Source organism: Vombatus ursinus, unplaced genomic scaffold (genome assembly GCF_900497805.2).
Source record: "Vombatus ursinus unplaced genomic scaffold, bare-nosed wombat genome assembly UNPS02008961.1, whole genome shotgun sequence".
NCBI lineage: Eukaryota > Metazoa > Chordata > Mammalia > Diprotodontia > Vombatidae > Vombatus > Vombatus ursinus.
Genome location: NW_020948739.1, coordinates 3,167,139 through 3,185,024, shown reverse-complemented (window position 1 = coordinate 3,185,024; position 17,886 = coordinate 3,167,139). Strand labels below are relative to the sequence as shown.

General features: G+C 38.0%; 1 protein-coding gene across 1 annotated transcript in view; it reads right to left on the bottom strand.

Annotated features, from left to right (window-relative positions):
- Positions 1-17,880, bottom strand: part of LAPTM4B (lysosomal protein transmembrane 4 beta) — a 111,661-nt gene extending 93,781 nt beyond the window's left edge. Inside the window, exon 1 of the mRNA XM_027849871.1 lies at positions 17,540-17,880. Within this exon, the coding sequence (XP_027705672.1) occupies positions 17,540-17,638 (99 nt within the window). The 5' untranslated portion in view covers positions 17,639-17,880. The remainder of the gene's footprint in view (positions 1-17,539) is intronic.
- Positions 17,881-17,886: the final 6 nt, after the last annotated feature.

Sequence of the window (17,886 nt, the reverse complement as noted above, 5' to 3'; positions counted from 1 at the left end):
AAGGACAGTCAAGGAGCTTAAACAATCCAATGCAATAAACAGTTCATGTTTATATAGCACTTTAGAAGGTATCTTCTTCACAAGTTCCTACTCCCCCCCCAAAGGTAAACATTATGAATATTATTGATCCCATTTTGCAGATAAAGAAACCAAGGCTCAGTTTTTGAATTGTCCACAGTCATACAGAGCTGGGATTCAAACCTAACATTATTTCTAATATACTTTACTTCTCCTTAACTTAAGCCTAATCAAAACAATCATAAATTAAATGACAAGGCATACAGTGCCTTTAAGTTCTTTAAAAAACAAACAAATCCTTAAAGAAAACTCTCTTTAAAATAAAGATTAGGCTCTGACAACTGTCAATTAACTTCATTTTGAAAACCAGTTGGAAAGGCATGCAAAAAGGTAACATAACTCACCAATTACTTTCCTGGTTTCCTTTATAACCCTAGAGCCTAACACTTAGTAGGCACTATCTAAATGATCGTTGAATCAATGAGTGATATAGGTCAAAGTATATAGATTTAGTGGAGAGGAGCTTGTACACAAGAATATAAATAGTCTCCCTGGGACCTTAGATAGGTTACTTAATTTCTATGCTTTAGTTTTCTCATCTGTAAAATAAGGATGTTGGAGCAGATAATTGCTAAGGTCTTTTCCAGCTGTAAAATCCTATGACATTATTAAAGGGGCAAACCTTTCTTAACTTATCTTAAAGAAGTAAAACTTTAAGATAAAAATGATAAATCATGAGCTGATCTAGAATGTGCTTAAAAATAGGATATTTGAATAATTTTCTATTTCAAATGGCATGTAAGATCCTTTTGAAAAATAATTAATTTCATAAAATAAAAATTAGATTTCTAATATAAGATGCAATTGTGTTTTTTTAATCCAGCATTCATTCCACTTCTATATTGTAGAAAGAGGTCCTAGACTGGCATTAAAATAAATTTAGGCAATTGGGTAATAACTATTGGGAGAGAAAAAGGATACAAATTGTAACTCTAAAATGTAATCTTTTTTGCCAAGGGCACTGAATTCCTAATCGCCTCAGTGTTGACGTGGGATCTGAAGGAAAAGCCTTCAAAAACTTAAGAGACAAAAATGGTACATCAGAAGAGTTTTGACCATCTGACTGGAAACAAAATTCATTAATATCTGGAGAATACTTCACTGGCCCTTGTGAAGAGAAACTCTAAGAAAATTCAGGCTCCAGCAGAACTGAAACCAATTTGGTAAAACTCTGACCATTAATATGGGTAGCAATATTATAATGATTATAGCAAATTAGTCATTGTGTCTGCTCACTTGAATCACTCTTCAAATTAAGCATATTATATAGATATGCCCAGTCAAATTTTGGAAAAGTTAGCTGGATTTGGAAAAATGTTAAGATATGACATATTCTATATCTAATGGATAGTTAGATTTTCATCATTTTTGTCACTGGGGGATAGTAATAATACTAACTAACATTTACAAAATGCTTTAAGATCTGCAAGGAGCTTTACATATTTAATTTGATCTTCACAATAACACTGGGAGATAGATGCTACTATTATCACCTCCATTTTACAGATGAGGAAACTGAGACTGGTTATTGGATGTTGTCCTTCATTCTCGAAGAGGACCAAAATGACATCACTATGCTAGAGTTGTTTTAGTGTGTGTGACTGTGGCTGATCAGACCAATATGAGCTCAGAATCTTCTATCATGGGTCGGGCACAAATAGTCCATGTGAACATTTGGGGTAGATTCTCTAAATTTGTGCATCTTGTGTTTCTTTTGAGCTACTTCAATTATGCTTTGCTCATAAAGCACAGCACCTTCTCTGATGTGGGTGAACCATGCTGAGTGGTCCTGTGCCAGTGGTCTCCCATGTCACACAATCAATTCCAAAGTTCTTAAGAGAGACCTTGAGAGTGTCCTTGTATTGCTTCTTCTGACCACCATGTGAGCGCTTACCCTGTGTGAGTTCAAACATAGTCTTTTTGGCAAGTGTAGGTTTTTCATTCAAACAACATGACCAGTCCATTAGAGTTGCACTCTCTGAAGTAGAATTTGAATGCTTTGGCAGTTTAGTTCAAGAAAGGACCTTAATGTCTGGTAGATAGGGGCTAAGGTTACACAGCTAGTGTTGGAGACGAGATCTGAGCTCAGGTCTTCCTGACTCCAAGTTGAGCACTCTTTCTACTATACTACCTATGTAGTTTAAGATCTTGGTTTATATTTTATTCTTAAGAGGAAAATAAAGAAAAATGTTCATTTTGCCAAAAGTATTTAGATTATCTGTACTCATTTTTTTCTCTGCTTTTATTAATAGGTTTAAGGAACATTCTTTGATTGTTTATGGTAGTAAGAATAGTGAATAATGAAACTCTGGGGCATTCTATCTATACTACCATACACTTTCCATTAATTATGTAAGTGGGGCAGTTAGGGAACTCAGTGTTTAGAGCACTGGGCCTGGAGTCAGGAAGATTTATCTTTGTGAGTTCAAATCTAGACACTTATTAGCTGTGTGAACCAGGGCAAGAAATTTAACCCTTTTTGCCTCAGTTTCCTTATCTGGAAAAGGAAATGGCAAGCCACTCCAGTATCTTTGCCAAGAAAATGACAAAAAATGGTGTCATGAAGAGTTGGACACAACTGGGACAACTTAACAATTACGTAAGTATTCTGTAGAATAGAAGTATTGAATGTCAACACTGGAAAGGACCTAAGGGATCATCCAGCACAAGGTTTCTTAATCATTTTTATGTCATGGATCTAAGGGTTTGCTAGAAAATGCTTAACAGCCAGTTCTCCAAAATGTACTCTCAACATACTTTTAAGTATTACTTTCTACATTATCACCATTTTCTCTATCACTTTCTTAAATCTAGACAAAACAATAAAGCCCTGATTTTCCAATTTCCAAGGTCTAAATGTCCACACAATCAGCACAGATAGTATTTGCTGTCTCCAACACACCCTTGTGTGGATCCTTCTGGCAGTCTGGTGAAGCCAATGGAATCATGTTGTAAATGTGTATAATTAAAATACATATTGTTACAAAAGACATCAATCATATTGAAATAGTGTTATCAAAATTAACATTTTAATAAAACAAACTGACAGATCCCAGGTTAAGAACCCCCTGACCTAATGCAATGCTTTCATTTTATGAGGAAGAGTGGAGATTGAAGAACCATTGTTTAGAAAATTTTTTGGAAAAAAAATTATACTCTAGTCATCTTCCAAGTAAGGAATTAACTTAAAAATACTAAGTGCCTACTATGTGTAAAATGATATGCTAGGTAGTAAGGATACAAATACAAAAACAAATACATCTTGCCCTCAAGAAACTTATGGTCTACTAGAAATGCTGCTGGAAGGAAATTGAGAACCAAAGAGGCTAATTGTTATACAATGATTTATTGATAAAGCTAAGAAAAGATCTCAGGTCTCCTACATGCCAATTTAGTGCTCTTTCCATTACGTCAGGTTATCTCTATATCCAAATATAATCATCAAGTTTCCTCAAAATAATATATTTCACTTCATCAAATAGTTTTAATGCTTTTATCAGCATTTTTTTTTTGCTTTTTACTTCCGATACAGAAAAAATGGCTGTGAACTTCTACATTACCTTAAATTATTCCTGCCATCAAAGAGTAAGGCATGGCAGACTCTAACTGAGGGTTAAAGTTGTTTTCCCCCAAAATAAAAATATTTGAATAAAAGTAAAAATCAATATTAAAGACTAAAAGGTTCTACTTCCCCAGAAGAATTGAAATATGCTTTTAAAATTCTAAAACAGAAGTGTCAATGGAAAAAATAGAACTTATTTTACAAATAATTTTACAAAAACATCCAAACTGTCATCATTAAATATCATGCTATAGTAACTTCTAAGAATCTTTTATACAACAAATGTTTTGCAGTCACTGTGCTGAATTGCTGGACAGCTCCTTTGCCTGGCCAAGCTTTTATAACCTTCATAAATATTCATCACTGTGGATTTAGGTAATGGAAAATTCTTCAGTGAGGTTGTCAGTATCTAACTATATTGTCACCCTTTATTTTAAAAGAAACCAGTGTTAGATAACTTAGAAAGTTGGTGGCATCTCTTAATCGTTATTCCTCTTCAATTATTCTAATAAGAAACTAGTGAAGAGATTACCTGTTACAAATAGTTACTTATGGGGCAGCAAAGTGGTGTAGTGGATAGAACACCAGCCCTGGAGTCAGGAGGTCCTGAGTTCAAATCCAGCCTCAGACACATAGTACTCACTTAGCTATGTGACTCTGGGCAAATCACTTAACCCCAATTGCCTCACCAAAAAAGGGGGAAAAATGCATTTTAAAAAAAAAGAGTAATTCTACAAATCGTTACTTACATTCAATTCATTATGCTTTCTATATAACAACTTTAATTAAGCTGGCAGTCATTTCTACATTAATACTTACATGTAATATTTTACATTGATACTTACTGAATCCTTTAAGTTTAAAAATGCCAAGGATAGAAGAAAAATGAGAATTCAATTCAAAACAACAAATATTTAAGTGATTTCTCTATGCAAGGCACCAGGCATGGTACTGGTGAGTTGAATCAATATTCATGAATACAGCTAAACAGAATTTTTACTGATTTAAATTTGAATATTTTCTCCAAAGTCTGTTTATATGATTTTATCACTTCACAGTTCCTTTCCTCAACTCAATTATCACCAAATCACAAAGCCTTTAGTTATTTACTTTATTATTTTTTGGAAAGGATACAAACTATTAAAATTAATATTAATTAATAATTAATGTTTTGATAATTTAACTTAGTAAAATTAGTTAAACTATTAACCACAGTAACAATAGTCAAAGAAAAGTAGTTTAGGAAAAAGATACATGACCACACAAGATTATGAATTTGAAGATTAAGTGGACTGATTTTTATAGGTTTATAATATGAAGATTAAGTGGACTGACTTCTATTGGTTTAGGCCCACTAAATTTCAGAAACAACAAAAAAATAGAGATGAGCATCATGCTTTTTCCATCCTTTTTTTATGGTCTCCTTTCACTGCTGTTGATTAAAATGCAGCTGTGGAAGGGAATATTGAATCAAAATCTCTCTTTTTGAAAAACAGATATGTCTACACAAAACTGTGCATACAGAATGTTCTTTAGTTATTCTTCAGTGTGTCTTTACATGTGATATGCAGTCTAGTTATGCGACTTTTAGGGAATGTAGTCACAGTTTTGACTCAAACTTGCAACTAAACCAGTTCTTTGGAATAGTGAGATAATAGCCACTTTTTGCCCAAGGATATTAAATAAATATTAACAATTATATATAAATATTATAGTGACAAATTTCCAGACTTGATTGTTTTTAATTTCTTTGCTCTATTCTATATAAAAATGCTTTTAACATAATAATTATTTTCTAGAAAAGTAGTCTATGAAAGCAATCATTAGACTTAAAATAAATTATTAATTAGAATCTTAAATAAAAGATATCCCTTCAAGTTACAAAATGGTCATAGTTAAAGCTAATTCTATTCAATCCAATAAGCATTTACTAAGCAATTTTGTAAAAGGCAGCACAGCATAATTGCTAGGCCAGCTTTGGAGTTAGGAAGACTCGAGTTTGAGTTCTACTTCTGATTTATATTATTTGTGGGATTATGGACAATCCTCTGAACCTTTTAGAGCCCAGGTTCCTCTTTAAGACTGTAAGTCCCAAACAAATTGCTGCTCTTCAATGGTGAAGGGAATTTCCATTTCATGAGTTTCCCATACCCTTTAAATCAGAGAGACACATGTGTCCCTCCAAAAATGTGCCTGGCATTGTGTAGTGTACAGAGGGTATAAAGATAGACCCTGTTCTTTGAAAAGAGTTCCTTTTTCAAAGGAACATAGGCATATACATGAATATCTAAATTATAACAGAATAAGATAAGTGAAAATAAGGGTTCTAAGAAAAGTACTATGAAGATGTGACAGGGAGAGTTTGCTTATAACTGGCAGCAGAGGACAGAGGTGAGGTAAGAAAAAGGGGACACCTGACAGATAACTTTGAAGGAATTTCAAGAGGCAAAGACCAAGACAGCATTGAATCTAGGCATGAGGGATACCCTACAAGAATAGTACATAATTAAACATCAGAAAGTATTAAACAGAAAGCCAATTAAATAATATGGAATACTTCATGTCCTGGTGTTGAACATTTCTTAATTTATTCATGTAGCACCCCACTTTGCCAATTCCAACTTATATTGGTGTGCCAGATTCCCAGGGAATAATTATTCCTACTTACTGAGTCATAGGGGAAATGCTGAGGGTCACTGGAATTTCTTGTACTGTGGTTCACAAGCTCCCATGGTGTGTCTCCTACTGATTACCAGCCAGTAGCCACAATTAGCTTTTAGCAAAGGTATTTATTAAGGTAACACAGTTAAAACATTTTTAAAATCTAATTATAACAGTGAGTATAAAACATTTTCCCCCACTCCCAAAGCCTGAGGCATCCTCTCTCACAAGTACAAATAGGTCCATAGGAGGAGTGGACTTTAAATTTAGAGTATAATGGTAGTGGGGCATGTGTATAGAAAATATGTATGGTCAAACATTGAATTCGCAACTCCTGGTCTTGGAAGGACTTTCTTGAATCCTTTGCTTGCATTCTTTTCTAATTCAAAGGGTCATATGCCTTAAAGCTACTTCTTCCCTCAGGTGGCTATCTCTCCACATCCTTCTGGATCCATGTTTAACAAGTGTGTCTCTCTCTGCTGCCATTTGGATGAGTTATCTCTCACTGGTCCAGTTTTTCTGATGACATAGCCCTTGGGGGACAGGGGGAGAGTATAACACTCCCTCTGAGCTCATGCCACCCATTTCACCACCCTCATTGCCCTTTGACACAAGCAAAAGAGTTTTCTTCTTCTAGATGCTTCCAAGCCTGGAAACTCCAGAAGCTCGAATGCTTCCCAAAATCAACCAACTGCTGCTATTTAAAGTCTGCAGAGATGTGGTCAGCTTGTTTCACATTAGACCCTTCTAGAACTAATCAAAGAGATTCATAACTCTTAATCAATCATAACCATAAGTCATTCTGTCCAATTGATTAATAATCAATCAATCAATAAACATTTATTAAGATCCTACTATGCACCAGGCACTGTGGTAGGTGCTAAAGATACAAAAAGAGGCAAAAGACAGTTCCTACCCCTAAGGAGTTTATAATCTAATGGGGGAGACAACATGCAAATGTATGTGTATGTGTGTATCAAGCTATGTACAAGATAAGTAGAAAATAATTGACAGGTCCTGGGGGAAGACACTGGAATTAACAGAGGTTAGGGAAGGCTTCCTATAGAAGGTGGGATTTTAGTTGGGATTGAAAGGAAGCCAGGGAGGTCAGTAGTCATAGTGGAGGGAGATATCCAGAGAAAATTACCAGAGCCCAGAGATGGAGGATCTTGTGGAACAGCCAGGGGGTCAGTGTCACTGGATCAAAAAAGTCCATATTAGGGAGTAGGGTATAAAAAGACTGGAAGGTAGGAGGGGGCTAGGTTATGAAGGACTTTGAATGCCAAACAGAACATTTTGTATTTACTCCTAGAGGCAATAGGAAGTCATTGCAGTTTATTGAGTAGGGGGTGACACTGTCAGATCTGTGCTTTAGGAAAACCACTTTGATGGTTGAATGGAGGATAGATAGGAGTGGGGAAAGACTTGAAGCAGGCAGGTCTACCAGCAGGTTATTGAAATAACCAAGGTGTGAGGTGACAAGGGCACTAGACTGGTGGCCATGTCAGAAGAAAGAAGAGGATGTATTCAAGAAATGTCAAAAAGGCGTAATTGACAAGCCTTGGCAACAGCTTGGATACAGGGGGATGACTTCTAGGTTGTAAGCCTGAGGGACTGGGAGGATGGTGTTGCCCTTTATAATGGGGAAGGTAGGAGGAAGGGAGGGTTTAGGAAGAAAGATAATGAGTTCTGTTTTGGACAAACTGAGTTTAACATGTCTACTGAATATCCATTTCAAGATGTCTGCAAAACATTTAGAGATATAAGATTGGAGGTCAGCAGAGAGATTGGGGCAGGACAGATAAATATGAAAATGATCAGCATAGAGATGATTATTAAATCCATGGGAGCTGAGGAGATGACCTAGTGAAGTAGTCTAGAGGGAGAAGTGAAGAGAGGCTAGAAAAGAAAGCTGTGGGATACCAGCAGTTAGAGGGGGTGACCTAGAAGAGGATCCAGTAAAGGAGACAGAGAAGGAACAGTCATATAGGTAAGAGGAGAACCAGGGAGAGTGGTATCATGAAACCCTAGAGAGAAGAGAATGAAGGAGGACAGAGCGATCAATAATATCGAGAGATACAGAGAGATCAAGGAGAATGAGGATTGAGAAAAGGCCATTGGATTTGGCAACTAAGAAATAATTAATAACTTTGGAGAGAGCAGTTTTGGTGGCATGAAAGGTCTGAAACCAGATTGTAAGGAGGTAAGAAGACTGAGGGAGGAGAGAAAGTGGAGGCACCCATTGTACCTGGACTCTTTGAGGAGTATAGTCATAAAGGGCAGAAGAGATATAGGATGATAGTAAAGGAAGATGGAAAGATCAAGTGAGATTTTTTTTCAGGATGGAGACAGATGGGCGTGTATGTAAGAAGTAGAAAATTAAACAGGAAGAGAGAAAATAAGTAATAGAGTGGGGATGACAGAGGAGGCAATCTAATGGAGGAGATGGGATGGAATGAGATCACTTCATGAGTTAGCCTTGTCAAGGAGTAAGACTACTTTATCATGTGAAACAGAAGTGAAGGAGGAGAAAGTGGCAGAAAGCTCCTGAGTGATAGCAAATGAGGAAGAAGAGAGAAGAGGGAGCTCACATTGAATGGCTTCAATTTCTTTCTGTAACATATGAGGCATGGTTTTCCACCGAGAGAGTGGGGAGCCATGGGAGATTTGAGGAGGCATAAAAGGGTTTGGAAGAGCTGCTGAGAAGAGGATGGGGAACTGATAATGGCAGTAGAATAAGACTGCCTAGCAGCAGTGAGAGCCCAGTTGAGGTTATGTAACATAAATTTGTAGTGGACCCAATCAGAAGAGTTGCATGACTTTCCCCACCTTCATTCAGCAATGTGTGTGTAGAGAAGTGAAGGCAATAAATGTTGGGAGTGATCCATGGCTGAGGCTTGGCTGGGCATAATCATTGATATATATGATAAGGGGGGCAGGTAAGGATTCAAGAAAGGAGGATAGGGTAGAGTTGAATTGGTTTGCCAACAAGCCAAGATAGGAAGAAGATGGGGAATGGCCAATGCTGGGGAGACAGCTGGGAGAGAATTGAGGGGTCAAGGTATTGGAGGTCATGGTATAGATGAAAAGGAAGGTTTTGATAGGAAGTCAGAGGAGAAGTGAAAAGCCAATAGATTATTCCATTCATGCGCTTAAAACTTCATTATGCCCTTATATTGATTGTATTGTATTAATTTATTTAAAACTTCATTATGCCTTTACACTGATTACCTTATGTTAAGTTATATGACACTTATGAGGGTATGGAACTCTATATCTTACATTAAATATAATGGAGTAGATTGGAGTCAGAGAGAGGACTTTAGGTTCCGATCTTGGCTTTGATGCTTAAAAATGTATGATCTTGGGCAAGTTATTTCATTAGTCTAGTCCTCAGTTTCCTCATCTGTATAATTCAAGGAGTGGACTGACTGATCTCTAATGCCCTTTCCAGCTTTAGGTCTATGAGCTCACAAATATGCTTCATTAATCATTCAAAAAATATTTACTTTGTATACTTCACTGCACCAGGTAATATGAACATAGAATTATGTCTGCCCCAGCCCTCAAAGAGCTTAAAACATTACTGGAGAGGAAAGACAAATTCTCTTTCTTCAAATTTTTCATAGCACCTTGTCCAGATTTGTTACTTTTCTTACCCTCTTCTCTAATGCATCATATTTATTTGTATTCATGCTCTTATTTATCTATCTCCCCACAACAAACAAATATTTCAACAACAATATAAAACAATGACAAAAGAGGTATCAAAGTCAGTAAATACTAAGTGTCAGATAAGTAACATATACAATATGGTCCCATAGAGAACTCATCTGAGTTAGGAATAATCAGGTGAGACTTCACAGAGAAAGGGAGACCACCTTGGCCTTGGACAATGGGTTTGACTTAGATGGTTGCAGCGTGGGAGGCGACTGATGCACAAAGGAGAGTCATGTCTGACCCATCCTAGTCCATTTAGATGATTGGACTCTGTGTGTGTGTGTGTGTGTGTGTGTGTGTGTGTGTGTGTGATTGGTGGAAGCCAGGGCATCTCAGTTGTAAGGCACAACATATGCAAAAATATGCAAAAATGCAGAAGTGAGCAACTTCATGACACAAAGGGGAACAGTAAGATAAGTCTCGTTAGAAAAGATCTTAGGAACCCCAAGATAACTTGGGATCAGTATGTAGAGGGCCTTGAATATTAGGCCAAATTGTTTTGGCTTTATCCCAAAGGTAAGCTATTAAAGGTTCTGAACAGAGGGCTGATATGATTTTTTTAAATGGTGTTACAGGAAAATTATCTGGTGGCAGAGTGTAGGATGAATTGGAGCAAGGAGATAACCGATGGTGGATAGATCAACTTCTCTTTGTCATAGCTGTGCAAAAAGAGGCTTCCTTTTTTCAACATCATCTTCTAACTTCCTACTCACCCCCACTTTTTAAAATCTCTAGGCCTTCTACATGAGGTCTTTCCTGATCTACCCAACTACTCGTGCCCACTCCCCAAATGACCATGTATTTCTTTGATATGTATTCATATGTATTTATATACGTGCCCACTGCCAGCCAACTTACTAATTGTGTAACCCTGGGCAAGTCACTTAACTCTGCTTGCCTCAGTTTCCTCATCTGTAAAATTAACTGGAAAAGGAAATGACCAACCACTCCAGTATGTTTGACAAGAAAACCCTCAATGGTGTCAAAGAGTCAGATATGACTGAAAACAACTGAACAACAAACAACTTGCTGCCATCTAGTAGGTTGTTTAATAATTATTAGCTGATTGATTTAAGCAAAGAGAGAATTCAGTGCTCCAAAACCCACTATGATTTTATAAAAAGTACTCCTTCCATGGACAAAGAACCAATCTCTTTTACCATTTAGCAGAATTACTATTGTCAAAAAATTCATCACCTTGAAGATAATCTATTGTTGAAGCCCCTCCCTCTCCAACTTAGCTAGCCTGGTCCTTGGTGGACAGGCACACAAAGCTGATCGACTATGCCTGTTCCCAAAACCTTTCTAGCTTTGTAGGACCTGCTAAAGTGTACAATCCACTGACATAACCAGTAAAGATTCAGGGTCATCTCCATATTACAGTGAGGCATCAGAATAGGACTATGGTACAAGCACTGAGACAGATCTATCAAAATACCAAAATTTTTAAAATAAATTTTTCTTGAAGCCTCTAAATAAGGAAAAATAATCAGTCTGTGAAGGAGAAACAGCATCATAAAATGAATGTAAGAGGCATAAATTGTCATTGTTGTTGAGTTGTGTCTGACTCTTTGTGACTCCATTTGGGGTTTTCTTGGCAAAGACACTAGAAAGGTTTGCCAATTTCCTTGTCCAGCTCATTTTACAGATGAGGAAACTGAGGCAACTAGACTTAAGCAAAGTTTAGACACACTGAAACAAGTCAACGAGTGAGTCTCTAAAAACATCTTCCCTGGATATGTTTAGAAATAAGATGGATCAGATATGACTCTTTCCTTTGTCCTTTAGTCCCACATTTACAAATACTTGATGGATATTTTGACCCCTCAACATCCCACTCAGCATTACTTCAAACTCGCCCAAAACCAAACTCATCATCTTTTGTTCTTCTCATTGTCCCCAAACCAGCTCCTTCTAAATTTCTCTTTAATGAAGATATCATCATTCTCCCAGTCACCCTGGCTTGAAACCCAAGTCGTTTCTGATTCCTCCCTTTTTCTTCCACATTTAGCCAAGCATCAGGTCCTATAGACTCTTCATTAACACCATGCATTTCTGGCTTTTTTTTTTCCATTTCAATGCCTCTTAATTCAAGCCAGTGGTATTTTACTCCTGAACCAACATAATAATCTTCTAACTGGGCTCCTTGTCTCGTCTTTCTTGATTCCAAGACATTATAATTTTTTTTCTAATCTACCATTTTAATCATGTCACTTTCAAGCTCAGAAATCTTCATTGGACCTCCCACGGCCTAAAGGATAAAGTTCCAACTTCTTATCTGGCAATCAAGGCCTTCCTCAGGGTGGTCTCAGTTTAACTTTTCCAACTGACTTCAAACTATTCTCTTACTTCAACCCTTTGCTCATAACTGATCTATTCCCAGAATATGCTTCTCCATCTTTGTGCATGTCATGCTATCCCCTCTTCTACTCTCCCTGCTAATATTGTCTAATTAACTTGATCATAAAGCCATATATCTAGAGTTGGAAATGATCCCAAAGGCTGTCTAGACTAGCTCCCTCAGTTTTAATGTGAGAAAATTGACACCCAGAGAAATCAAGTGATTTTTCCAAGATCACACACATGTAATAAACATCAAAGGCAGATTTGAAACCCAGGTCCTCTGACTGTAAGTGTTGTTCAGTTGTTTCAGTGGTGTCCGACTCTTAGTGACCCCATTTGGTTTCTGTGGTAAAGATACTGGAGTGGTTTGCCATTTCCTTCTCCAGTTCATTTTATAGATGAGGAAACTGAGGCAACCAGGGTTAAGTGATTTGCTCAGGGTCACACAACCACATAGCTAGTAAGTGTCTGAGGCTAGATTGGAACTCCAGGCCTGACACTCTATCCACTGTACCACCTGGCTTCTATAGAGCCAATGCTATTTCTGTTGGACCACAGTCCCTCTCCTCTTCAAAAGCCTACCTTTTCTCTACATGCCAGACCTAGGCAGGTATGCTTATCCTCTTCATGAACTCATAGCACTTATTCTCTGCAGTAGCCTTCATTTGCCATTTACTCTGTATAATGCCCAGTATGGCATTTGCTTTTTCCACCTGCCTTATGTTCCCTACTAGATTGTAAATTCCCTGAGAGCAGTATCTTATATCTAGAAGTAGCACTCTATAGTGGAAAGAGAACTGGACTTGTCATCCATCAGCAGAGATCTGAGTTCATATCCCACCACTAACAATGACTAGCTATTACCATGGGCAAATTATTTCACCTTACATACAGCAGCCACTCAAAAAAAGGTTTGTTAATGATGATCAAAATGATAAGGAATATAATGCAGTATTATTGTCCATTAAAGATGGTACTTAATTCAATAACAACAAAAGTACTAAAGTAGTGGTTGGCACTAAATAAATATTTGTAGAATGAATGATGGCAATTCATATTTATATAGCATTATAGAATTTACCAAGCCCTCTCTTTGTAACAATCCTATGTGAAAGGAAGTACAAATATTAGTTAAATCCAAAAAAAGTGTCTTCAATTCAATTCAATAAATATTTATTAAGTACCTACTATGTGCCAGACACTGTGCTAAACTCTGGATCTATGACATCATCTGAGTTGGATGCTTCCTCCAACAATGTAACATTAAATAGATCAGCTAGCTGGATGGATGGATGGATAGATAGAAAGATAGATGGATGGATGGATGGAAGAATGAATAAGTAACATTCAAATAGCACGTTAAGGTTTGCAACGCACTTTATCTGACAGGTAAAGATCATTATCATCCCCATTTTTGCAGATGAAGAAATTGAAGGAGAGAGGTGTTAAATTAATCTTTGGTATTTTGTTCACTGATTTATTTAGAACTATAAGATGTTAGAACCCAAAAGGACTTTAGGCATTATTTAGTTCAATCCTCTCCTTTTACAGACGAGGACACTGAAGTTAGGGATATAGAGTGATTTGATCAAGGTCACACAGCTGTGTTAAATCTGGTCTCTTGACTGCCCAGTCTTTCACATTAGAACATAACTGCTGCTGTCTTCAGAATGACTTCCCTGATCGATAATCATCAGGGAATGAGCCATTCTTGAAAGTGGAATGTTCTGGATAGCTAGGAGTTTAACCACACTTTAAACAACCAGATTATTTAGTTTGACCATTTTAGAGGGCAGTCTTCTCTTCTCTACCGTTTTAAAAACAGGATACTGAATTATTTTTTTCAATGACTAGGAGACACTATTGTTATCATCACTTATTTTACCGTACTGCCCTCAAGATTTATTGAAGCAAATAGAGTTGTTGGCTCCAATACTAAATGACTCCAGACTAGGTGTGGGGAACCTGTGGCCTTGAGGCTACAGGTCCTTGGGTGGGGTCTCTTGACTGAGTCCAAATTTTACAGAACAAATCCTTTTCTTTAAGGGGATTTGTTCTAAGAAGTTTGGATTCAGTCAAAGGGCCGCACTTGAGGACCTAGAAGGCCACGTGTGGCCTCGAGGCCGCAGGTTCCCCACCCCTCCTCCAGGCTATTCTTTTTGAGTTCTTGTTTTCTTTTTATGATTTGTTTCCTCCCTAATTGTCATGCCACCAACTGTCATTTATCTCTGTTAATAGTATGGCTACCTTCATCAACACTCCCTTTCTCTTTTTCTAATTTGCTGATCAGCAAGGAAGGTTGGAAAGTTTGAAAACCAGCTAACCAAACTCATCAGCATTGTACATAAAACAAGGGTCTATAGGCTCTGAGTAAAGACCTGTAGTCTCTACAGAAGTCAAGAATATGAGCTTTAGTGAATGGACTTTCTGATATACATTTGTGGTGGTCCTGCTTTCTAATTCAGATTTTTGAGGATTTTGTAACTTCCATCTCAACAATAAATGATTTCCACAGAGAAGAATGTTCAACTAGTAGGCAAAATATGGCATTCTTATTTATCACACAAATACTTTTAATTTTGTTAGATTATAGCCTATAACAGGGCTCAAGCAGATTTATCACAACTGTATATTATGTAGTGCATTTGTCTGATGCAGTGCCTTGGATTTAAAAAAAAAATTATTCATTCATGTACTTGCAAGTCTACAGATGTATTCATTTTCCAAGGGGCTCCAAGTCCTTTGTTCAAAGTAGTATGGTTTTAATATAAATAAATGTATGAATTGTACTTAATGCATCTTCATTTTTCCCTTTAATTATCTAAAGGATTTCCTGGCATTTACCAAGTCAGAGTTGAGCCAACAGAATGATGTTTTATCTGCATTCATGCTGCACTGTTAAAGGCCCACACATCCTGAAGAAATGTTTGAAAGCTTTTTAGGGAAAAAATTAAAACTGTGTGACCACAATATATGCTCACTCAAAAGGAAAGCTGGAGCTAGAGTTAATGCAGAAAGAATTGTAAATGCCTGCAAACATGTTTCCTTTTTAAAATCTCACATTTAATTATAAGCAAGACATGAAATCAGTGCCCAAGGCCTGATATGTGTATTATGTGACATGGATATTATCACTAGTGTTAAAAGATTTTTAAAAATGCAAAGTTATATTTAATTATGCTTACAACTCATCTAGAGCAAAAAGCTCTATATCCAATTTCACCAAGGCAATTTTTAGATGCTTTTTTGCCCAAGTTTTTTTTTTTTAATGAACTTTGCTCAAAAAAAAAAATGGTCCCAGGGTACATCTCCAGTTTTAATGCCCCAAGCTCTAACAATAATGCAGTGGATTCAGAGTCAGCTTTTTAAACAAGTGTTGGTGCAGGCTAAGAAGGCCAGCAAACAATCTACCAATCCTAAAGAGTTTAGAGACTTTACATAAGTATTTCAACTTTCCTGAAAATAAAGAAATGTGTAGCCTAATTTAAAAAAATAATCCAGCTTAGTTTACACTGCTAAACTAGGGGGAAAAAAAGAAAGAAAAGAAAAAAGAAAATTGATCTCAGGTGATTGATTGAAGAGGCGACAGATAGGTGGGTGTAAAATGGCTTCCCAAAATAAGTAGATAAAAGGTCAGTAAACAATACCCAGATAGTTTCCCTTTAAGTATTTCTTAAAACCTATGAGAAAGCACAAATTAAAAAAACATATTTAGGAGATTGTTATAAGAATCCTCAAGAATTCCGACACCAGAAAGGAACCTACAAATCAGTGACTCGGAAGATTAGAAGACAGGAATCTGGCAATGAGGGGAGGCAATGCCAAATTCGCCAGCCTGAAGCACGAAATATTCCTGCAATAAGTCTTGCTACCTCAGTGAGCTCTCTACATGCCTCTATAACATAAAACCCTTATGATTTTGTGAAAAAGAAAAAAAAATTCTCCACAACAAAGTGAATAGTATTTGGGGAACTCAATGCATTTTCATAGGAAAATGGGGGGCTCTTTCACCAGTTCTAGTGATACAAAGCTCCTAAGCACCATTCTTGGAGTTGTCTCAGAAATGTCTGGCTTTTCCCCCTCTCTAGTTGTAATGATCTTGCAACAGAAACTGAATGTTCAAAAGCAGGATGCGGGTAGTCCAGGAGGAAGGTTGGATTCCCAGCAGACCAAGGGCTCCAATCGCCTCATAGGAGGGGATTTCCCGGGAATGAATGACTTAGGGAGAGGGAAAAAGATGATCCTGCCACAGGTTAGCGCAGCCAGAGAGAATTATTGACTCTTAGGGAGAATTAGGTTTCTAATAATAACACCATTTAGGAGGGTTATCTCCAGAAACACCCAGTCCACTGGATAGACCCGGCTCGAGCTGCTGAAATCCACAGCCACTGACGTATTAGCACGGAAGAAAAAAGAGAGAAAAAAATAATAATAAAAAGCCAAGCCATTGGAGTGGAAAGCAGTCGAGTAATTTCTGGGGACAAGGAAGCAAAGGGTTTTTGTTTTGTTTTGTTTTTCCCCTTACTTGCGAAAACACACTGGGCTAGGCTTTAAGTCATACCAAAGGGCTTAATATTTTTTTTCCTAGGGTTTCTTATCCTTTATTGTGTCCTGCCCCACCCCCACTCTCTCTGGCAGCCTGGTGAAGCCTGCGGACCCATTCTCAGAATAATGTTTTTAAATGCATAAAATAAAATACATAAGATTTCAAAAGAAACCAGTTATGTTAAAATGCAATTATCAAAATATTAAAAGAAAAACAAGTTCACAGACCCCAGATTTAAAACCCCCTTTTTGTCTCTGGAACTTCTGGTTGACATATCTCTATATCCTCTTTTCTCCCCCCACCTTGCGCCCCACGGCCTCAGTTATCCCCATTACTCGGTCTGGTGCACACCTTCCCATTTTATCCCTGGGGCACCTGCTTGCCTTTTCCTCACTCGGAAAAAGTGAGGAGCCTGCGTGTATGAGAAGGAAAGGAGGGGCTTGGGGAGAGGGTACGAGGAACCCTGGAACAGGGTGGAACTCCCACCTGTGACCCCCCCCCAAAAAAAAACCTTGCAGGAAGAGTTCGTCCCAACCTCCAAAGTGGCCGGGGTAGGGAAGCCCAGACACCCCACTTTTCCAGTTGCATCGCTTCCTCATAGCCCCGAGGGGACACCTCTCCGTACTTACCAAGTACCAGATGCCCAGCAGGATGGTGCCGGTGCGGACATGGCAACATAGGCAGCAGCTGTTGGAATAGAAGCGGGTCCAGGGCGCGCTCATCTTCATCTCAGGGCCCCTGCCCTGGCTCTCTGGGACCCGCTCAGGGGTCGCCACTGCCTCTACAACCGCAGCTGCTCCGCCGCTCCTCCCGTTCAGAGTTCCCGCAAACGCGCGCCCAACTTTGCCTGAGCGCTAACACCCTGCCTCTGCCTGCCAGTCCACCTCCAGCAGCTGTGGCTCTTTGTGGTCTCTAAGGAGCACCTCTTTCCCCCGCTCCTTCCTTCCTTTCGGCCTCCCTCGATGGTTCCCCGGCT